The sequence below is a fragment of the Impatiens glandulifera genome, chromosome 3 (assembly GCF_907164915.1).
Source record: "Impatiens glandulifera chromosome 3, dImpGla2.1, whole genome shotgun sequence".
NCBI classification, from domain to species: Eukaryota; Viridiplantae; Streptophyta; class Magnoliopsida; order Ericales; family Balsaminaceae; genus Impatiens; species Impatiens glandulifera.
Window position 1 is genome coordinate 22,244,223 of NC_061864.1, and position 24,234 is coordinate 22,268,456.

The window sequence follows — 24,234 nt, forward strand, 5'->3', positions numbered from 1 at the left end:
TTGGAGGGGAATTTATTTTATGTGGAAAAAAATTTCGTGAGCAGTCTAGATTCATTGTGAGAGATGATTCTTCGATTAGTTTTTAGGACGACATTTGGTGTAGTGTCAAAAGTCTAGCTACGACGTATCATGAGTTTGCTTCCATTACTATATGTAGAAATGTCACAATTAATGATATGTTTGATCATCGGTCTAGTGATTTCTCTAGACGAATTAGATATCGAAAAAGATTTTAAACATTATGGAGACTTCGTCCCATAATAGAGTTTTATTTTTTTGTAGGACGCAAGGAAGTGTCATTGTTAGAATAAGACGTTATGCGTTAACAAGATATGGATTGTGTCCATGTGCGACATTACTACAAGTTGTAAGCTAAGATTATTCCATATAATTTTTGTTGGGAAAATATTTGGGATTCAAAGATTCCATCCAAGATCTTGTTCTTTGGATGAAGCATTATTCACAGTGGAATTCTACGGATGATATGTGCATGAAAAAAAATTGTATTATTCCTAATTTTTGTCGTATATGGCACGAAAATGTTGAATTAAAAACTCACTTACTTTTGTATTATCGATGTATGAAAAAAAATAATATATGAGCTAAAACTAAATAATCATAGTAATTGGAAGGTCACTTATCTAATTTGCAAGTTTGGGGACTTGTTTGATATTTCCCCTTAAATTTGCTACTGGTAGAATTTAATCTCTTTCTCGGTAGCTTACTACGATCTCTGCGATCCATTTCTTCTTCGTTGTTGTCGTCGTGGCTGTTCATCATTGGAGGGTGTTGCTGTTACAACAAGTATTCAATTTCTCCTTCTTCTTGGATCTGCCCTTAAAATACACATTTTTGAATTGGTGGGAAAGATCCATATAACTGAGCTTTTTAATCTTTTGCTGTGATCTTGCCTAGATCTATACAATTCTCTGATCAGCACATTTCAATTCTAGCCGCGGAGTTCGTTCTCTTTCGTTAAAATGGTGAGTTTCCATTCCTTTCGTAGTTTTAGATCCAATGTGGATCCCCTTACTGCTTGCTCTCAAGTGACTGAAATCCTAGCATTTTGCTGTGTAAAATGATGCTTCACATCTAATGCAATTTGATCTAATTAATCAATGATGTGAGATTGTATAGATCTAGTACTTGAGATCTATTGCTGACTTTATTTTTTCCTCTTTTTTCTTCATTCATTGGTGATGCGGCAGCCTCTCAGACTTGAAATTAAGGTACTCATTTCTATCCACTTAAGACATTCCTCTAAATTCTATTCTTCTTCTTCTTCTTCTTCAATTCCTTTTGTTAATGAGTTTTTGTTTTAACAGAGAAAGCTTGCTCAAAGATCTGAAAGAGTTAAATCAGTTGACTTGCATCCGACTGAACCATGGTAATCACATTATAAGTGATCTTTTTTCCAAAGTTTCTTTCCTGTTTGAAGCATTTCTTTGTATCTTTATGTAAAAACTAAAAAAGGCCTTATCATTCTTTCTTGAACTGATCAAAATATTTGATACAGTTCCCGGACCAAGAAAAAACGTTTAAAACAACTTTTTCTTCTAATTTTATGTATTTTTTTACCAAGTATTTACACTGATATTTTTCTTATTCAGGTTACTGGCAAGTTTGTATTCTGGATCTGTTTGTATATGGAACTATCAGTCTCAGGTATGTGATCATTCTGTTTGTTGAATCTTACTATATCCCCATGTACATAGCTTCTTTTGACCCACACTCTTGTTTACATCCCAAATGAACAACAATGGCAGATGTGGTGATTGTGAGATTTTTATTTTATATTTTAATTGATTATTGGGAGAGTTAGAATGTGTTAAGTGTTTTAGCCTGCAGGAATTGTGGGTTTTGTGAATACCATATTGAGAAATTTGATGAAGCCAAAAAAAAAAAATCTAATGCTTGAGTTTCAACTAAAATTCTGAACAAGTCTAATGAGATAATGTCAGTCTTTGTCCAATTCAGAAAAAAAGGATTATATACAACTTTGTATGCATCTAGTGGAAATAAAAAATGGAAGAACTTTAAAAGTGTTGAAGGTGATGATTATTTAGAGTTCACCTGGATGTCCTTATGCAATACTAACTTATAAAACCTATAGTTTTGGCAGTTGAATGTTAGGGATCTCTACATGAAAAGAAAAAGTTAATAAAAGTAAACTAGTAAATGCTTAGCTAATCTAGAATGACACGTGTGGTAGTGTCTTATGCTTGTCAAGATGGATAGTGACAGATTGTTTTATTATTAACATGACAAAGATTTATTGGTCTTGTATGAGGCTTCTGAATTTTGTGAAGTGCTATGATATTTAAATATGGGTGATAGTTTTGTCATTTCGCCTGGTTAATCTTTCAATGTTCTTATTCGTAATGACAATGACTTAACTGTTATTAGGGACAGTTCTTTTGGAACAGTTCAGTGCATTAAGGAACAGTTCTTTTGGTACTTTTGCTGCATTTTGTTTTATTATTAGTGATAGGAATGTCCTATTTAACTATCATGCATATATACTTTTATCAGAATTTGATTGTAACCTAAAAAATCTATGTTCTTATTCCAGACCATGGTAAAGTCGTTCGAGGTCACCGAACTACCTGGTATGTGATTGTCTTTTCTATGATGTGTACTTAATGAATGTTAATAATGTTTTCCATTTAGTAATGCCTATGTTGGGATTTTCCAGTCAGATCTGCCAAATTTATTGCACGACAGCAATGGATTATTGCTGGAGCTGATGATATGTTTATCCGTGTATACAACTATAATACAATGGACAAGGTCAAAGTGTTTGAGGCACATGCAGATTACATCAGATGTGTTGCCGTCCATCCTTCCCTTCCTTATGTACTTTCATCATCTGATGACATGCTTATTAAGCTTTGGGATTGGAAGAAAGGCTGGATGTGTACTCAAGTTTTTGAGGGTCATTCCCATTACGTGATGCAAGTAAACTTTAATCCAAAAGACACCAATACTTTTGCTAGTGCATCTCTTGATCGCACAATAAAGGTATGGGTTGATTTTTAGAATTTGCTAGTTTTCAAGATTTTCCTTGCCTTTGTTATTCATTTTTTGTTTCTCGTCTTTCTTCCAGATATGGAATCTTGGCTCACCTGACCCAAATTTCACATTAGATGCACATTTGAAAGGTGTTAATTGTGTTGACTACTTCACCGGTGGTGATAAACCTTATTTAATTACTGGTTCTGATGATCACACTGCTAAGGTTGAAGCCTTCTAGTTTTTAACCTTGTTAATGAATTTGTGTTGACTAGAACGTCTATATAAGCTTGATTATTTTCTTTGAACCAGGTTTGGGACTATCAAACTAAAACTTGTGTCCAGACACTAGAAGGCCATTCACATAATGTTTCAGCTGTTTGTTTCCATCCTGAACTTCCCATAATACTTACAGGTTCTGAGGACGGTACTGTTCGTATATGGCATGCCACCACTTACAGGTTAGATTTTTTTTTACTTCTGCTTTATTGCTGTGGGTTTAGCTTTACCAAGTGCTTACTTTGTCCATAATATTAAACTACAGTTCACCAAACTTCTTGGCTGGCCCACTTTGCCCTTGGAAATCTAATTTGTTGTGATATGTTTCTGGGATGAGTGTCAACATTTTTCTCGCGCATTCTAGCACCAAATTCTGGTTACTTCCTTAAGATGTTTCCATATACGCAACCCATTATTTTCTTTTCTTTCATATATAATTTTTCATTACTCATCCTTTCCTTGTTATTTTGGTTTGGCGTCCAACATTGGCCAAGAATGTTGATTCATTTTTTTTTTGTGTGTTATCCCATCATTTTGAGTTTAGTCTGCTATCTGTTCTCATTCTGATATTTTCATTTAGTAGTATGTAGATTAGCATTATGTTTTTGGTACCTAATTGCACTCTCTGTTCTATGTATGGTATTTCACACTTCTTCATTTTTCTTTACTGCAGACTTGAGAACACTTTAAATTATGGTCTTGAAAGAGTTTGGGCAGTTGGATGCATCAAAGGCTCACGCCGGTAAGGGTAGATTTCATTCATGTTTGAATTTATGAGCTTTATTGTCCTCATCTAATAATGTTTTTGCGTGTCCTTTCCTTCCAATTGTTAGAAACTGAATGACCTTCAAGTTATTAAGCATTTCTTATATCGTCAGTTTATTATTCTTACTTCTTATTACAAGCTTGGAAAAGTGTACAGTAATCCTTGGACTTTTCAGCAAACATATATTGTCCTTACACTTATTACCTTAACCATTTAAGCAACCATAAATCTCTTTCCCACTGATTGCATTTGTTCTCTTTGAGAATATCACGTGTAACTTCTTTATTAATTATTGCCAAGTCATCAATCATGCTCAAACTAACAGGGACTTCATCACTGTAGATTTTTCAAGTCAAGTCAAATTAAGTTTTAGAACCTTTTGAAAAAAGTAGTAATCCCTAAAATTCTATTTAGCCATAAAATTGTTTCCTCTTTTAACAACATTTATTTTCTCAACTAGAATATCCAATTGGCACTCCTTTGTCTATAGTCCACCATCCCCCTCCTTTCCTCTCTAGATCAATCATAATCAAAATCTCCAGAGCAGGAAACAACAACTTCCCAGTGAAATTTATTCAAGTCCAACAGAATAAATTTGAATTCACCCTGTTTTCCATCACGAGCATGTGAACTAACTCAGTCATGCATTACCAAGTTAAGCTCATCATTTTTTTATATTTAGTGGACTTGGTTGGTGATGAATGTTTGCAACGTAACTAGTACAAAAATTAATTATCCATTTGAGGGGAAAATACTAGGAAGCTACTGGTAGAGCTAGATTGGTCTAGACTCTAGATGTTTGGTGGGAGTGTTATGGCCATAATCAACATACTCTTTCTTTACAAGTGAGCCCATTAAGACCTATGTCCGTTACACAATGTCATATCTCTGATGTCATATCGAGAAATGGTCTTGACAAACTGGAACCATGGGAGAAAAAGGCTGCTAGAAGTAGAAGCAGTCAATGCCATAATTTTCTTGCATAATCAAGAGGATAATAATGGAATACTGAAGCTATAAAGGTGGAATAGATTACATCATAGAGTATGTTATATTGATATAGTAAATGCATACATCCCTGACTTTGTTTGCCCTAGCTTTCTCGATGATAAACAGAATGCCTGTAAGAATGACCAAATTTAGAACATGCATTCCATAAGTGAGAAAAGGACTTTGCGCCTAAAACAATCATGTGGCTTAAAAAGTTTGGGTTTCAAGGAATTCTAGGATCTATGGTGCTGTTTCCCTTTTCAGTGGATTCCCTTCTCACTCTGTCCTATAGATCTATATTGAGTTGATTCAATTGGAGTTTTGAATTTTTGTTGTTTGATGTTAGAACACTTTGTGAGAATTTGAAAACAAAGTTAATCTTGGAGAAAGATTGTTGACCTTTTGCCTTCAATTTGAGTATTGTCTTATACCAGCATTTTTATGGTGTTTGTTTTGAGCAGGGTCGTAATCGGTTATGATGAAGGAACAATCATGGTTAAAATTGGTCGAGAAGAACCAGTTGCCAGTATGGACAACAGTGGAAAAATCATATGGTCGAAGCATAATGAGATACAGACAGTTAATATTAAAAGTGTGGGAGCAGATTATGAGGTCTGAAACTTGGCCTCAGCTTTGGATGGGATATATTTGGTTGTGAAATATTGCCCGTTTCAGTTCAATTTTATTTTTCTTTCTTTTTCAGGTTACTGATGGAGAAAGATTGCCTCTGGCTGTGAAAGAGCTAGGAACCTGTGATCTTTATCCACAGGTGAGTTATTTTTAAGTGCAGTGGACATTTTTGGTTAGCCGCAGAAGTTTCATACAGATGTTTCACTATAGAAAATAAACTTACTACCAGTTGCTTTGGTCAATATTTTTACCTATGCCATCCAAACAAATGTATTTCACCCGAATCAGATGAGAGTAAACTGTTATATTCCAATATTGACTTGTTCAAAATAGTTACACTACTTTCTGTAAGTGGCATTGTTTACATGGTTTAGTCTGAAGCATAGGATGATTAAACTACCTTGCTTGCATGGATAAGTCATACTTACTCATTTGACAATCTTGTAGTTGTGATAATCTTTTGCTGGAGAGTGGAGACTTTCGTACTTTCTTGGCTCTCAACAGCTTCAATGTACACAATCAGAATATATGTATTCTCTTTCATTTTTCTAACCAAATTTTCCCTTCTCTCTCTTTCAGAGCTTGAAGCATAATCCAAATGGGAGATTTGTTGTTGTTTGTGGAGATGGAGAGTACATCATATATACGGCTTTGGCATGGAGAAATAGGTCATTTGGTTCGGCACTAGAATTTGTCTGGTCTGTGGATGGTGAATATGCTGTTCGAGAAAGTCCATCCAAGATTAAAATTTTTAGCAAAAATTTCCAGGTTGGATATCTTCTTGAAGTTTACAATTTATATTGTTTACACAGTACACTGTTCATTCCATTCTTGGATCACACTACTAGCCTAGAGATATTTTTTTTTCTTTCTCATTCTGATTTTATTTGTCATATTGAAAGATCACCCATGCAGCATATTGTAACAGATACAGACCCTAGATCTGTTGCACATACTGATTTTAGACAAATTTTACCTGTTCATTTTCTTGACATGCATTCAGGAAAGGAAGACTATTAGGCCAACATTTTCTGCTGAGCGCATATATGGAGGAAATCTTTTAGCAATGTGCTCAAATGATTTTATTTGTTTTTATGATTGGGCTGAATGCAGGATGATTAGACGAATTGATGTCAAAGTCAAAGTGAGCAGATAAACATAATTTTCTTCCAATTTTTTATTTTCTTGAACTGTTTGGATTTATTTTGATTTGATTCTTCCGTCCTTATTGCAGAATCTCTACTGGGCTGACAGTGGTGATTTACTGGCGATATCTAGTGATTCATCATTTTATATACTAAAGTATAGTGTAAGGACCACACTTACTGGTATTATTGTTTTTCTTATGATATTTTCTGTTGCTGATAAAAATCTTCATAACTTTGGATTTCCTTGTAATGAAGCTGTTCTTACTGTAGTGTGTATGTGTTTTTCTGTATTTGGTTGTGCAGCGTGATGTAGTTTCTTCATATTTAGATAGTGGAAGATCAGTTGATGAAGAGGGTATTGAGGATGCTTTTGAGCTTCTATATGAAATAAATGAAAGAGTCAGGACAGGTATCTGGGTTGGAGATTGCTTCATATACAGTAACTCTGCTTGGCGTCTGAATTTTTGTGTTGGTGGTGAGGTATGATTCTAATTGTTAAAGACTCTAATTTTTAAATCATTATTCAATCGTTTTCATTTATGGTTGGCAGCATGCACTAAATAGATTGTCCTTTCAGGTGACAACAATGTTCCATTTAGATCGGCCAATGTACTTGCTGGGGTACTTGGCTAATCAAAGTAGGGTGTATCTGATTGACAAAGAGTTCAAGTAAGGGTTTCTATTAGTTTATTTAAAGAAACAACTTCATATAACAAGTGATAAGTGATAACTTTTGGCTTGTTTCTTCCTTGTAGCATTATAGGATACACTTTACTTCTTAGCTTAATTGAGTATAAAACACTGGTGATGCGTGGTGATCTGGAACAAGCCAATACGATATTACCTTCAATTCCTAAGGAGCAGCATAATAGGTACACTTTTCGTGTCACTCTCCAAAATACAGAAGTGAAATCTTGATGTTGTATGTGTCTCTTTCGCCTGAAATATGATCATAAAAATATTATTAGTAGCTAATCAATCTATTTGCTTAGGTAAACTACATTAAACTGCCTTGTGTTTGTATGGTTGGTAGTTACATCTCTCCGAGGCTTAAAAGACTGGATCAAATCTTTTCTTTTGTCTGTTCTGAAATTATTTTGCTAAAACTTACCATTTAAAAGAGTACTATTCTATAGAAACATGCAATGCTTGTGTAAATAATCATTTCCTCATTCATGAGAAAAAAAATGTCTCCAGAAGCTTGTGAAGTGGAGGAGAGAAGGGAGGGCAGGTTATTTGATAGTTGCAAGTGAATAAAAAGCATGCACTGGGCTTTAAAAGAAGGAGAACACCATTTGTGAGGGGTTAATTTCATTTTTATAGTTTCAACCAAAAGAAAGATAAATCATGTCTTGGACTTTAAAAGAGGGAGAAACCTAAAGTTACTCTCCCTTTATAATGTATAAAGAACATATTTATCTCAATCTTGATAAAAATGAAGTTTGTGACAGTTTGTAAACTGGTGAAAATAAGGGATGTGTTGGCATATCATCCTATCAGAATGTGACACGTTTGATCAACTAAAAGAGTATTCAATGAACTCCCTAATGTACAACTGGAGTACAACTTGGATATGAAGTATATTAGGACAAAACTACCTAATATTTGTAATTAGTTGTACTACAATGTACTATCGACTCTAAATAAGAGACGGTTAATAACTGAAAGGAACAATTTGAAGTACATAATTACAGTTCTCTAACCTCTCGTCTTCAGTTCTTGATTCTCTCTTTCATCTCTCGCTAGATCCTATCCCTAATCTCCCGTCATAACATAAGCTTTGTTGAAAAGTACTACTAAGAGACCAACAACAAGAGATATTAATCTAGTAAATTCATTGTCTAAGTACATAATTTAAAAATGGGAACATCAAGATATGGATGTGTGCTTGAATATGTTTTCTGCCTTTTGGCTGACTTCACCTTCTCTCAGTGTGGCTCGTTTCTTGGAATCACGTGGACTGATAGAGGATGCGTTGGAAGTAGCTACTGACCCAGACTATAAATTTGACCTAGCAATACAATTGGGTAAACTTGACATTGCAAGGGTAAGCCTTTTGATATATGACTTGCTAAAAGCTCTTAAACACTACATTTGAGTATCATATGTATGGATGAAACTCTTAACCTCAATATCAATGTTTACAGGAAATTGCTATAGTTGTGCAAAGTGAATCTAAGTGGAAACAATTGGGAGAATTGGCAATGTCTACTGGAATGGTATCTTTTTTTCTTTATTGTGAACATCCATGTTGAGACATGTATACTCTATAGTCTATATTACAAGATTTGTTCATATTTTTGCAAAAAATAATTCTTAGAGAACCATTCTCTTAATTGTAAGATTTGTTCATATTTTTCCAATGTTCCTTTTAATATTTGCAGTTAGAGATGGCGGAGGACTGTCTTAAGAATGCAGTGGACTTGAGTGGATTGTTACTACTGTATAGCTCCTTAGGTGATGCAGAAGGGATCACTAAACTTGCAACTCTTGCTAAAGAACAAGGAAAAAACAATGTTGCATTTCTTTGTCTGTTCATGTTGGGTAAATTGGAAGACTGCTTGCAACTACTTATTGACAGGTGACATTAGATGTCTGTTTCAAAAATTGTGGCACTATACACACACACATATATATATATTCATAAACATCTTTAACTAGCTTGAAGAACCATTGTTGTTAGTCGATGGTCTCTCTCTTACTTGTAATACTTTTTCAGCAAACGAATACCTGAAGCTGCTTTGATGGCTCGGTCTTATCTTCCAAGCAAAGTTTCAGAGATAGTAGCAATTTGGAGAAAAGATCTTAATAAAGTGAGTTGTTATCAACCATTTAGGGCATTTTTTTTATTCTTGAGTTACTTGGATCTTCTATTATAAATCTAACTGATATTGAGCTATTGCTTTAGAAGATACTCAGACAATTGCATCTTCAATTATTTTTCAATGTTTTGGCGATCTTTGTTTCCATGATTATTATGATTAGTTTTGTTAATTTTTTGGATACTATTGGCTTATTGATTATATACATTTCCACCATTCTACAGGTGAATCAGAAAGCTGCGGAATCTTTGGCTGATCCTGAGGAGTACCCCAATTTGTTTGAAGATTGGCAAATTGCTGTTGAAGTTGAACCTAGAGTGGCAACATCGAGGTTCCACAATCACTATTCAAATTTATTCTGGATTGGGGTTATAATAGTTTAATTTAAAACATAGTTCAGAAATTCTGCAACATGTTGTTCATCATGATATCAATGTGAACATTTTATATAGGCATGACAAAATATGCAATATCACCCACTCGGGTAGTTCAAGTGGTAAAGAGTCTTGAATTAAGAGTTTGAGTCTCAAGTTCGATTCCTACTAAGCTTTAATTGAAGTGGAGGTCATGGCGGTGGGATGTTATGCTACTCTATAAATAAGTAGTCAAGTAAAAAAAAATAACTCTGTGACATTACAATTGTGCTTATAAAATTTTCCTCCAAAAATTGCACTTGCAGGGGTGTTTACTCTCCAGCTGGTGAATATGTAAATCATGTTAGATCACATGTTAACCTGGTGGAGGCTTTCAAAAATATGCAAGTGGAGGAAGAGGTACCGCATGAAAATGGATTCTCCGATCACGAGGTACCTTATTGCATGAATAACTGATTTTTGTGTATGCATGTGGTTCCTTATCATTTTAGGACCCGAGTTATTGTATTTGGTATTTTCTATTGGATTGTTTAATTATTTTGGAACTTATATTTTTTATAGGTTGAAGAACAAAATGGAGAAGATGAACAAGGAGAGTTGTCCGAGTCACAGTATGAGGTACATGAGGAGGATGCAGGAGTTGATGGAGATTCAGTTGATGGTGCGGTTCTTGTTAACGGAAATGAGGCCGAAGAACAGTGGGGTAATAATAATGAAGGAAAATTGTCAGCCTAAAGGCAATTGGTTGGGCCAGTGTGAAAATCCTAATTTTGTCACTGGTGATTAATTGTTATTTTTTTATTATATTACCAATTTTCACTACTATTTTTCTCATCCAAATGCTTTGTTTTTAGTCTATTTAACTTATTCAATCTGAGGTTATTTATTAGAACCTGCTCTTATCTGTAGTAACTATTAGAACCTGGGGTATTATTTAGACTCTTATTTTCAATCTCCAAGGGCACAAGTTTATTGAGCATTCCTCAGCAACCAACCTTTTACTAGGATTATATTTTCTATAAAAGAATTCTAGGCCTTGGTTGATTGATCTTGGGTTATTTGAAAAAAAACTTGTTTGATGTAAAACTGGATTATTTGGATAAAATGACCAAAATATCCTTTACTTAGTATTTTAAATATTATAAAAATAAAGTAAGGTTATTTTGGTATTTTAGTTGATGATTTGAATGATGTGATAATGGTTATTGGATAGACTATTTGGAATCCAAAATAACCCACATCACATGATGAGGCCCTAGTATCTAGTATCAAGGTAAATGTCTATGTTTACTTGTATTTGCTAGTATGGGTTTTTCAATATTGTCCTCAGATATACTGACAATAGTGCCATCTCAATACACTTATAAGTCTTATTTTGCATGTTTTCAACTTCGGAACAAGGACTTGCTTTAGTTTGAAATTTGGTGTTTACTTCAAAATGTCATGTTTTTATTTTCTTTTTCACATGGGAGTATCTTTTTTGTTTTATTGCAGTTCTTACTCCAAGAGACTAGATCCAGAAATGATGGACCTAGATATACATATCCCATATAAGGTATGCATGCACCTTTTCTTTTTCACGAATTGGACTAATGTTGGTTTATTCGATGCTAATTTCTTAAATTTTCTCCTTGTCAGTCTTGATTTCCACACAAAATAATATTCCCATCATCAAAGTTTTTTTGTTCTCCATCCTATTTGGGGCACATGGATCCATGTTTTGGTTTGAAACGAAGTCCATATAGCTTTTGACATGACAAATTTACTTGTGACCTTTGTCTAGCTTGACCTTACCTTATGATGAGCATTATGATAATCACACAAACACATTTTTAAAATGTTAAATAAAGTTTGTATTAACATAGCTGTTGCAAATGCGACTTCTAATAAATACAATATGTTTATACCAAGGATTTGTTTGATCCAAGCTTATTTTCAAAATAATCTTGTTCGATGAAAAATTAGTAGTTTATTCAGATTATTTGGGTTTTTCAAATATATTTTGGTAGTTTGGCAGTGATCAGAATGATTTGATAGATAATGTGATATTGATACACCACATTAAACAAGCCCCAAGTCTTGAACATAACCTGAACGTTATTCATTGTGAAGAACTTTAAGGATTTAAGACAGTAGCTTTGCCTAATTATCTTATACTAACCTTAATTTCTAAAGGTCATTTCCAAAATTCTGTGTTTTTGATCCGGCCAGGTTTTCTTACTGATTATATTTTGGTTGGGTCATGATTAATCTTGTCCAGGTTTCTGTTATGGTTTGTCCATCATGGAGGGAGGATTACAGAAGCTGTTGTCATTATTATACTACTAGATATAATATCATTTGTAGAGACCTTGAATTTTGTCTTTATAGCATCAACTCAATTTACATGTTATTTGTTGTTCTTCTAGTCATTATATTCTTTGAAACAAACCCATATTCTGAAACTCTTTACATTTGATTCACAATTGATGTTATAATATGTTTGGTGATTTCTTCTCAATACCAATTTCATAGAATCTGTGTTTTTGATTTAAGATAGATGACATGTTGAAGAGAAAGGATGATAAAAGTTCATTTCATAGACCAAGCTTGGACCTAGGGTTTTATTATCCTCATGTCTTAGATCTTAGGTTTGATTCTCTCTACAAACATCATATAGATTCTCACACTTTTTTAATTAGGGTTTATCATAGTGTTCTTACTAGAAATGAAACCTGAGACATTTGATCTTTTAAATAAAATTGGTGATGTGTTTCTCACATTTATATTAAAGTATTTGTTATATGGATATATGTTAATTAAGTTATTTTAGTAATCACGTAATAAATTACATTTTATATTAAATTAAAATGTAAAAGTTTGTTTAATTGAGTTGTAATTTCAATTTCACAACTAACAGACATTTTTGTGATAAGCGATAATTTGGTATTATTAATGGTGTCGAGAATGATATGTCAATATGTGATTGGACTTAAATATAATATAATTGTCGTTATTTATCCTTACTTCCTTTTTATATTTAACTAAAATTTGATTTTATCTATCTATTTAGCTTGTGATATATTCTAAAATCCAACTATAGTATTATACAAAAAGAATATTGAAATAGTAATTGCAAATGTGTGTGAAACAAAAATATTAAGTTTTTCAAAGAATAGTAAAAAATGAACAAAGAAGCCAAAATAGCTTACACGTGGACAATGGAGGTTAACATTTAGGGTGATACATTTAAATTTAGTCCTTACTATGTTTATATATATATATATATATATATATTATATATATTAGATTTTATGTATTTTTAATAATATTTTTGATCTCCTATCATATATCTTCAATAATTTCATATTATAATTTATCCTATTTTTTTGTTATGCCTAAAATTTTGTTCTTACATTACATCTAACTTTAATTAATATATTTCAAATACAAATAAAATTTATTAAATATTTAAATTAATGGTATAACATAATAATTATATCCTTAAGATAATAAGTGTAAATCACACCCAAATAATTTTAAAAAACTTAGAGAAACAAATATTTTTTATAAACATATGTACAATGTTTTTATTAATTTTATATAAACTTAAAAATAAAGTTTCTTATACTTATTATAAATTATTAACTACATAGTTTTGAAACTCGACTCGATCATCAATTCGGTGAAGGGACTAGTTCAAGGTTTCATACAATAATAAAATAATATAAAATAACAAAAATTCATTAAATTGCTTATACAATAATAGTAAAAATAGATATCAAAATTCAAAAGCTTGAGGAGAATGATTCTCAATGTCTAAAATTAGAAATCGATAATTTATTCACACGGAACTAGAAATAAGTAAATTAAATCGAACTAAAAAACGGAGAATGAGAAATTGAGAGAGTGATAAGTAAAAAAAAAGTGATTTTTTTTTTAAATAGAATAAATTCGTTGGGTTGACCCGGACTGCTTGATTTTCGGTCCAACCGACGGGTTCACTAGGTTTAACTGAGTTAATTGTATTTCTGATTTTTTATTTATCTAACTCAATGAGGTTTGACGACCTATTCTTTTTGTAAGCCTCGGGCCAGTTTCAAAACTATGATTAATTATGTCAATTATATAATTTATTATATATGTAAGTTAAAATGTTCTTACTTACTTATCAATGATTTATATTTCCTTGAAGATTATTTTCAGTAATTAATTTGATATATTGGAGTCTTATCTGTAATGATTTATTTATGGTATTATTGAATTTTTATATTTGTTTGATAATGATTAATTCAAAATCTTATGCCCACTCCTTCCTTGCTCATCGTCGGCTTTAACGTCGCCGTCATCCTCATCGGTCGAACGCCTCGCCAGAGAGAGAGATTGACAAAGATCTGAACTCAATCTGCTGTTAGAGGCAGGCAACGATTTGCGATTTGCGATTCCGTTCATCGACGTTATCTGTGTTCAAATTTGAAACCCTAGCTGTAACCAGTGCCCTAGATTCTGGTCGAAAAGCTATCGAGAAAATGGTGGGCGCATCGCTGACGGGATTGCAAGATCATCTCAAGTTAGCCAGAGAGTATGCCCTCGAAGGTCTATACGACACTTCCATCATCTTCTTCGATGGTGCCATCGCTCAGATCAACAAGTAAGCTCTATTATCCCTCGATGCGCATTCCATAGTTTCAAACTCATTTCAAGTTCACAAATTTACAACATTTCATGATATAATAATAATACTTCATTTCAGACATCTAAACACACTTGACGATCCTTTAATCCGTTCAAAATGGATGAATGCTAAGAAAGCTCTTTCAGAAGAGATAGAGGTTGTGAAGCAGTTAGATGCAGAGAGAAGATCTTTCAAGGAAACTCCAATTGGAAAACGACATCCTTCACCTCCAATTTCTACTAAATCCTCCTTTGTTTTCCAACCATTAGAGGAATACCCAACATCATCTGGTGCTCCAAATGATGATCATGATATATGGAGACCACCTAATCGATCTGGTGGTCCAGTTGATGATCCTGATGTATGGAGACCGCCTAATCGATCTGGTGGTCCAGTTGATGATCCTGATGTATGGAGACCACCTAGTCGGGATAATAGAAGAGCTGGAAGAGGAGGTCAGATGCGAAAATCTCCTCAAGATGGAGCTTGGGCTCGTGGTGCCACCGCCAGATCCACAGCTGCTGTTCGAGGAGCAAAGGCTGGTAGTGCTCCTACCAAATCTAGTTCTGGATCTCGGGCTTCCACTGCTGGGAAGAAGGCTGTCGGCTCTGGAAAATCTGGGAAGGCAGATTCGGCGGTCAGTTCTAGTAGAACTTTACTTATATTGCATAATTTTCCATTTATTCCTTCTGTGATAATCGAAATTGAATTCCATTGGTAACCATTTCTCACTTTTGCTGCATAAAACAGAATCTTGAGACTGAAGATGGAAAATCCAAACGAGGACAATATGAAGGTCCTGATGCTGACTTAGCTGCAATGCTCGAAAGGGATGTTTTGGATTCAACCCCGGGAGTGAGATGGGATGATGTTGCTGGGTTAACTGAGGCTAAACGGCTTCTAGAAGAAGCTGTCGTTCTTCCTTTATGGATGCCTGAATATTTTCAGGTATTTGAGTTTGATAAAACTGGATATTAAGTGTTGAATGCTGAATATGTAGTTCTACGTGCCAAATTTGTAAAGTGCATTTAAAGGTAAATGCTGAATAAACCAAATGAAAATATCTGAATTTTAAGTTCTTGATATAGTTTAAGTTAATTATTTTATTGTTTTGAAAAATGTCTAACTTTTTTATATGAAAACAAGATGCTTTCCTGGGTTACACAAGAAAAAGAAGAAGCAAAACATAGGATAGAAAGCAGCAGATTAGGTTAGATTCCCATCAAATCGAAGTAATGAGTGGGATGGGTTTCCTTTCAGATTAGCTCTTCCCCTCAAAGTTTCTTCTTTTACGTTCCTTCCAAATCGCCCACCACATAATGCGTGGGATGGTTGTCTAATCATTGCTCAGGGCCTTTGTGTTGCTCCACCTGATCCAGCGCTCATACTTAAGTTGTTTTAATATAAGATTGAGTACTTAAAGACATTTTCACCCTTATAATAACGTAATTTGATTAATTTACATGGTTAAATTTATCATGTATATGTTCTTAGTGTACTACCGACTCTAGTATTTCGCATCTTATTGAATTAAGCCAGATTGCCTAGCTTAATTTTTACCCTTTTTATGGTATTTTTTTCCTTGAAGGGGATTAGACGACCATGGAAAGGTGTGCTTATGTTTGGACCACCTGGAACTGGAAAGACACTTCTTGCTAAAGCGGTTGCTACAGAATGTGGTACAACATTCTTCAATGTTTCATCAGCTACTTTGGCTTCTAAATGGCGTGGAGAAAGTGAGCGTATGGTCCGATGCTTGTTTGATCTAGCAAGAGCCTATGCGCCCAGCACTATATTTATTGACGAGATTGACTCACTTTGCAATGCTCGAGGGTTAGTTTTTTGAGTGCACAAGTTTTTGTTTTGAAAATCAGGTTTATTCCTTGGAGTAAGCTAGCATGACCACACTATAGCCAGAACCTCCACTTCAATTAGGGCGTTCTTAGTTTTATCTAACTTATCTTCTTTGCCTTTCAGTTTTATCCTTTTTCATTTTTATTTTTTTGCAGGGCTTCAGGGGAACATGAATCATCAAGAAGGGTGAAATCTGAACTTCTTGTTCAGGTAGATGGAGTAAATGCTAGTTCCCCTGGTGAAGATGGAACTCGTAAACTTGTCATGGTTCTAGCTGCTACCAATTTTCCATGGGACATTGACGAAGCATTAAGGTACTGTTGTCTTTCATCATCTATCCACCGAAAAATCTGACTGAGTTAACCCACGGGTAAATAAAGTGGAAAATAGTAGGTAAGAGACTAAAGGTCTCAAGTTCGATTCCCACTAAGAACTCTCTGACTTAAGTGGGTTGGGGGCGACAAAATAAAAAATCTGAGTGAGATGGTGTACAATGACAACCTACTTAAGACTTCCTTTCCTCTCTTATTCTCACTCTGCAGGAGGCGTCTAGAGAAAAGAATATATATCCCACTTCCAAATTTTGAGAGTCGCAAGGAACTTATAAAGATCAACGTGAGAACGGTTGAGGTAAGTAAAAATCAGTCAATTGTCATCATGTATTGTTTGGAATGAGAAGTACTAAAACAATTGACCCTATTTTTGAAACACTTTTATTTCTAAATCTGTATCCGGATAAAAAAAAAACCACAAATGAATTTCTGGATACAGATCCATATGTGTTTGGTATGAAAGGTGTAGCTAATTGAATAGACCAAAAACAACACCACCTTCAAAATGATCCAATCATGAAATTTATACATTTTGTAGATACAATTACCTGAAGAACATTTCTATATCTGGGTTGGACTATGTTCAGATATACTTTGTTTTTAAATATGATTCCATATTGATCCACACCTGTATGATCAATGTGTATATTAATGAAGTTATTAGGGTTATAAAACACCACATTTGAAGAAATAAAGAAAAAAGCTTGTTTATGTATCTGGATACATTTCCACATGCATAAGCATTTGGAAACTAATTTTAAAAGGTGATATCATTTTGCAAACTAAGCAAGCTGAGTTGGGAATATTACAGGTGTCAAGTGATGTGGATATTGATGAAGTGGCTCGTCAGACAGAAGGGTACAGTGGAGACGATCTGACAAATGTTTGTCGAGATGCATCTTTGAATGGAATGAGGCGTAAAATAGCTGGGAAGACTCGAGATGAAATAAAGAACATGTCCAAGGATGAGATTTCTAATGACCCTATTGCCATGTGTGATTTTCTTGAAGCAATTGCCAAGGTTCAAACCAGCGTCTCTGCAACTGATATCGAGAGACACGAGAAATGGTTCCAAGAATTCGGATCCGCATGACCCCTTTCAGTTTGGTTTGGTTTGGTTTGGTTTGGTTTGGTTAGGTTCTCACATTATTATAATCATCATCAGCATCTTGCTTTGCCTTATCTGTTTGTTGTTTGTTTTACTAACTATGTTAAATTGTATGTTCTGTTGATTTGAGCATGTTGTCTATTATCAATGACTTTATAAATTAGGATTTTTTCCTCTTTTTTGGCTTCTTATCAATTAGGGTTTCCCTTCATATTCATGGCATATACTCATCATCATTGATATTATAATTTTCAGGTTTATCATGGCTGAGTGCGTTTTATGACCATACTAAATATTTATTATAATGCCAGTTTATAATTTTTATATAATATCAGTTAGTTTGATATATCTAAATTGAATCATGTATATAATCAATTTAAGGGTTAAATTTGAATTAAACAAAAAAATAATGTAACATAGCTTAATATAGTTATAACCGAATTAAATATTATAATATAACATTTAATTGTTGGGATGGTTCAGTAGTACGATATATTTTAAATTTTTATCTATATTTTATATCTATAGAAAAATTCATATCTTACCTTAATTTCGGTATTATACATTTCATACCTAAAATCATAATAATTTAAATAAATAAATAAAATTAATTTAATATAATTAAATTAAAGATATTTATCATAAAATAAAATATTTCTTTTAAATCCAACATTTAAAAAACTAAATTTAGTTATAAAAATTTGAGAGAATAAACATAAGTATATCTTTTAAGTTAGATTAAAATAAATACGAGAGAGAAGATTCAAAACAGTTTCAATCGCATTTGTAAATGCATATTTTTTATAAATTGATAATACAATTCATGTTAGATAATAATAATAATAATAATAATAATAATAATAATAATAATAATAATAATAATAATAATAATAATAATAATTAGTTAATTTAGACTTAATTAATAAAAATCTCTCACCTTTTTAAATTTATTCATTTTTATTGAATAATTCAAGTTCATCACATGTTGGGATATTTTCCTAAGTTGAATCCTATTCTTTTAGTCAATCATTTGTGCACACCAATATATCCACCATTTTAAAACTCAAATTTCTCTTAAAATGACCAATTATCTTTTTACCCAAGTTAGAATCAAATTCACTAGCAACCGTTGAAGATGAGATTGCAAAAATATCATTGACAATAATTGAAAGGATTAAGTACTTAGTTTCACTCATTTCCACCCTTCAAGAGATTGAAAATTTTGGTTGGTCTTTTTTCAATCTTATCGTCCAGAGATAGAGATGACATATATTAAATAATATTATAGTATAATTATATTTTGATTTGATTTAAAAAGTTTATGTTTATATAATTAAATTAATATTAAATCTATTTATTTCCTTATAGATATTATATATATAATTAATTTATAAATACTAGTTCAATATTTCTATATATCTCGATATACCAAAATTTTAAAAATCGCATATCTTTACCGTACAAATAATTTCGGTATTAGTACAATACCTTATCTTTTTTTTTGGCGTACCTTAAAAATTGGTATTTTCGATATATTGCATTACAGTATTTTCGATATACATATAATATCGGTAATTTTTCTCACCCCTACAGTTAACTTATAGATAGTAAATTGTCTTTGGTGTCTTGTGCTTACTTGGTTGACCAACTAACAATTCAATTGGGTTTTGTCCTCTTAGTTGGAGAGACCCAACTTGATGTGGGCTATTTAAGCCCAGAGTATATAATGTGAAGTGACATCATATTTCATTTCGATTAATTGGGTTTTGAGAATAACAAGAGAGAGATCATCACAAAAATAGATTTAAGGGTTTGAGGTAGCAGTTGGAGAAAATTTTCGTTTGCCGGAGTTTGCACCGTTTGATCGACTTCAAACGCTGACAGTTGGTTGGTTATTTCTTGGACTACGTTCTGAACGGTGAAGATCTATTTTATAGGGCTTCTAACTAAGTATGTCTAAGAGAAACCAGAATTGCAGAGTTGATAAGGTTGGTTGATCTTACTCTTTATGCTCTTTGTTGTTATTTGCCAAGATTGTTGTGTGATTTGATGCAATTGATTAGTGACTATAATTTGGTTATAACTAGAGTGAACTCTTGTTTGTAACTTTGTTGATGATAGTGGATTGTTAAGTAGTCTGACTAGTCCCGTATTTTTTACTCTCAATTTGAAGAGATATTTTTCACGCTAAAACTTGTCTTGCATTATCGTTTTGATTTCATTCTGTTTTGCTCATCTCTTATACTCAGTTAATTGAAAAAACATTCTGTTTTGAAAAATATATTTTCTCATCAAAGTGGTATTAGAGTTTTTTTTTATTTTAGTATAAGGATGGAGACTAATATATCTAGAATGGTGAACTTGAATGGTTCCAATTATAATATCTGGAAGGCTAAAATGCAAGATTTAGTATATATGAAAATTTTCATTTATCGGCGTTCTCTTCAGTTAAGCCTGTTAAAAAAAGTGTGAATTATTTATTTTTTTGTACAAACAAGTGTGTGGTTATATTCGTCAATGGGTTGATGATAATGTTCATACTCTTTGGACAAAACTTGAAAAATTGTATGAGAGAAAAACATGTAATAACAAACTGTTTTTGATAAATCAATTGTTGTCCTTAAAGTATCAAGTTGGTTCTCCGATGACTGATCACTTGAATACTAATTTTATGGAAATTATTAATCAATTGGAGGCGATGAAACTCAACTTTGATGACGAGATACATGTCTTATGTTTACTTGGTACTTTGCCTAATTCATTGGAGACTTTTAGAACAACTCTGTCTAATTTTACTTCAGATAGTGTTCTCTCAATGGATTTAGTAAAAAACAGTGTGTTGAATGAAGAGATGAGACAAAAGACACAAGACTGTTCTTTACAATCTGAGGTCTTGGTTACAGAATCTAGGGGAGAAGTAATGGTGAGATATAAGTAATCGTAACAAGTCTCGTGGGGCTTCTAATAAGTGGTCAAATATTGAGTGTCATCAGTGTGGTATGAAGGGCCATATAAAAAAATGTTTTAAATTGAAGAATGACAAAAAGAAGAAAACTCATAACACACCCACTACTTCCAACCACAGAGAATGTAAAAATCATGATGATGTTGCTATTGTTGTTGATTTCCTGTTTATTATAATGTTGTTGAGAATATTAATGTATTTTGTGATGAGACTGACTGAATTGTAGATAGTGGTGCTTCTACTCATGCTACATCACAACGAGATTTTTTCTCAACATATGAGGCTGGTGATTTTGGTATTGCTTGTATGGACAATATTGTTCAAGCTCAAGTGGCTGGAATTGATAATGTTTGTGTCGAGATGTACAATGGTACTACTCTTGTTCTAAAACAGGTTAAGCATATTCCTTATATTCGCTTCAATCTTTTATAGGTTGGAAGATTGGATGACGAAGACTTCTATAATTTTTTTTGCGGTGAATGAAAGCTTAAAAGGGATCAACGGTTGTTGTTAAAGGTAAGAGACTTTAGAATATGTATATTGTTCGTTCTGGATTATCTAAATGTTACATCAACACTTGTGAAGCTGATTCTTCTTCTTAATTGTGGCACAAACGTTTGGCTCATATTAGCGGGAAATACTTAGCTATGTTGGCTAAGAAAAATGTGTTATGTGGAGTTCCGAATGTGCACTTAAATAGATGTTCAAATTGTTTGGCTGGAAAACAAAGACGAGTGTCATTAAAATAATATGAATCGAAAAGAAAGTCAGAATTACTAGACTTGGTGCATTCTGATGTATGTGGGCCAATGAAATTAAGATCACTTGGTGGTGCATGCTACTTTGTAACATTCATTGATGACTATTCTCAAAAGATTTGGGCCTATACATTGAATATAAAAGATCAAGTGATATACACATTCAAAGGGTTTCAAGCCTCAATTGAGAGGGAAACTAGAAAAATGTGAAATGTATTCAAATAGATAACGGGGGAGAGTAATTGGATCTTTTGATGAGTATTGTCGACAACAGGGTATTCGTCACCAAAAATCGTCTCCAAAAACACCACAATTAAATAGATTGGCTGAAAGAATGAATATGACACTGGTGGAAAGGGTGAGATGTGTGTTTTCACAAAAAAAAATTGTCAAAATACTTTTGGGGTGAAGCATTGAGTATAATGGTACATTTGTTAAATCTCACACCATGTGTTCTTTTGAACTTTGATGTGCCAAACTATGTTTAGAGTGGTAAGAATGTCTCATATGATCATCTTCGAGTATTTGAATGTATGGCTTATGTGCATGTTCCCAAAGATGAAAGGTCAAAGTTGGAAAACAAGACCAAGAAGTGTGTTTTTTAGCTATGTACTGAATGAGTTTGGATATCGATTTTTTGATCAGGTTAATATGAGTCTTATTCGTAGTCGCGATGCTGTATTTATAGAGGATTATATTATTGAAGATAACGACAAGGTAGACGAGGTTGTTCACACTCAAGTAAATGAGCAGATGGTTGAAATGAATTCATTCCAATTGTTCCTAACTTGATAAACACCAACAACGATCAAACTGAAAATTAAGGTATGGTTTTACCTTCTGGTAATCTTTTAAATACTAATGATTTTGTTGATGTTGAATCTTGTAGTGAATCTAATGTTGGAAATGAAAATGAGGAAGGGAATGAAAATGTTGATGAGTCAATATCTTCTAATGAACCAAGACGGTCTACTCGATAGAGACGTCCTTCAGTTAGATACTCAGCAAATGAGTATGTATTTTTCACTGATGCTGAAGAACCTGAGAGTTTCAAGAAACATTGGAAAGTAAATATAAAAAAGAATGGATGTATGTCATGGAGGATGAGATGTAGTCTCTTCGTGTGAATAACACTTTTGAGCTAATAAAGCTTCCTAGGTAAAAAAGTTTTGAAAAAACGATGACTTTATTGGTTGAAACAAGATGAGCTTACTTCACAACCTAGATATAAGACTCGGTTGGTTGTAAAAGGTTTCTCGTAAAGAAAACGTATTGACTTTGGTGAGGTCTTTTCTCATGTGGTGAAGATGCAATCTATTCATGTGGTTCTGGGTTTAGCCGTTAGTCTTAATCTAGAGGTCAAACAAATGGATGTGAAAATAGCATTTTTTTCATGGAAATTTAGAAGAACAAATATATATAAAAAAGACAACGGATTAAGTATGTTGCCCGCAAATACACTTAACCATTTAACTAGTCGCAAAACTTGCCACCTGACGGCCTCGAACCCAGAAACTTAAGGTTAATATTCATTTCTTATTGCCGGTGGGCTAGAAGAGATATATATAGAGAAACCAGAGGGTTTTCGCTATTTTTGCAAGTTAGTGAAGAGTCTTTAAGGTTTGAAACAAACGCCACGTCATTGGTATCGAAAGTTCAATTCAGTTATGATTGAACATGAGTACAAGATGAATAAGATTGATCATTACGTTTTTGTGCGATTTCTGCTGATTATTTTATTATTCTTCTACTTTATGTAGATGATATTTTAATTGTTGGAAGAAATATTTTTAAAATTAGTGAGCTAAAAGAGACTTTGAGTAGGAGAGAGAAATAAAAAATTTTACGTCTAAAAAAAATAAAAAAATAAAAATCTCGAACATAGCCTTATGAGACACTTATTTACTAAAATCAAGTTTTATTTAAAAGTTTGAGTTGAATAATCCTATTTGAGATGAATAATCATATTTGTAATTTTTTTAATAATCAACACTTTCTCAGATTATCCCGAACATGGCCTTCAGAACTGAAAAATTGAAAATCTTTAATCATAAATAAGTCTCAAACATGGCTTGATGAGACGTTGAACATGATCTTATGAGACGTTGAACATAATCTTATTAAGCGCTGAAATATAGCCTTATGAGGGTGTTAAAATTATATTAAAAATTATATTAAAAAATAATTTAATTTTTCTTTTTAAATTGAACACAAAAAAAGTTTCGATTATTGTCTTATTAGGCATTGAACATTATATTCAGATTTTTTTTAAATAATAATAAAAAGAGCGACTTGTCACATTGGAGACGTGGTCTTGCTTTCGTTATAATTTCGTTACCCTAATCATTTCTAAAAAATAATTCTAAGCAAATTAATGAACCAATTTTATTCAAATTGGATAAACCACTAACAAAAAAAATTACACATTATAATGAAAGATTAACAGAATCTTTTACACTCAGGTCGAAAAGATTGAGCTCAGTTATAAAAATTTAACAAAATCATGAAAAGCAAAATTTGAAGAACAACATTGACCAGATGT

At 32.8% G+C, this 24,234-nt stretch overlaps 2 protein-coding genes across 4 annotated transcripts; both read left to right on the forward strand.

The window, feature by feature from the left end:
- The first annotated feature begins 722 nt into the window (after positions 1-722).
- Positions 723-12,514, forward strand: LOC124928695 (coatomer subunit beta'-1-like). Of its 3 annotated transcripts, none has more exons than XR_007098578.1 (27): positions 723-804; positions 916-983; positions 1,209-1,229; positions 1,326-1,387; positions 1,611-1,665; positions 2,573-2,609; positions 2,696-3,021; positions 3,107-3,238; positions 3,325-3,473; positions 3,965-4,033; positions 5,509-5,659; positions 5,751-5,816; positions 6,257-6,445; positions 6,681-6,821; positions 6,912-6,986; positions 7,129-7,305; positions 7,403-7,494; positions 7,581-7,697; positions 8,758-8,872; positions 8,973-9,044; positions 9,210-9,406; positions 9,545-9,638; positions 9,872-9,978; positions 10,327-10,453; positions 10,583-10,800; positions 11,516-11,576; positions 12,282-12,514. XR_007098578.1 is itself a non-coding variant. In XM_047468950.1 (27 exons), exons 2-26 carry the CDS (start codon positions 981-983, stop codon positions 11,533-11,535), a joined length of 2,736 nt encoding a protein of 911 aa, XP_047324906.1. In that variant the 5' UTR covers positions 723-804; positions 916-980; the 3' UTR covers positions 11,536-11,576; positions 12,282-12,514. The 3 variants fall into 3 exon arrangements, 1 of the variants encoding a protein (XP_047324906.1); XM_047468950.1 differs by having other exon boundaries at positions 10,583-10,724; XR_007098579.1 differs by lacking the exon at positions 723-804 and having other exon boundaries at positions 850-983.
- Positions 12,515-14,310: 1,796 nt separating this feature from the next.
- LOC124931066 (katanin p60 ATPase-containing subunit A1) lies at positions 14,311-18,149 on the forward strand. Its single transcript, XM_047471454.1, has 7 exons — positions 14,311-14,651; positions 14,754-15,312; positions 15,426-15,623; positions 16,264-16,508; positions 16,685-16,843; positions 17,072-17,159; positions 17,673-18,149. Exons 1-7 carry the CDS (start codon positions 14,530-14,532, stop codon positions 17,952-17,954), a joined length of 1,653 nt encoding a protein of 550 aa, XP_047327410.1. The 5' UTR covers positions 14,311-14,529; the 3' UTR covers positions 17,955-18,149.
- The last annotated feature ends 6,085 nt before the right edge of the window (positions 18,150-24,234 follow it).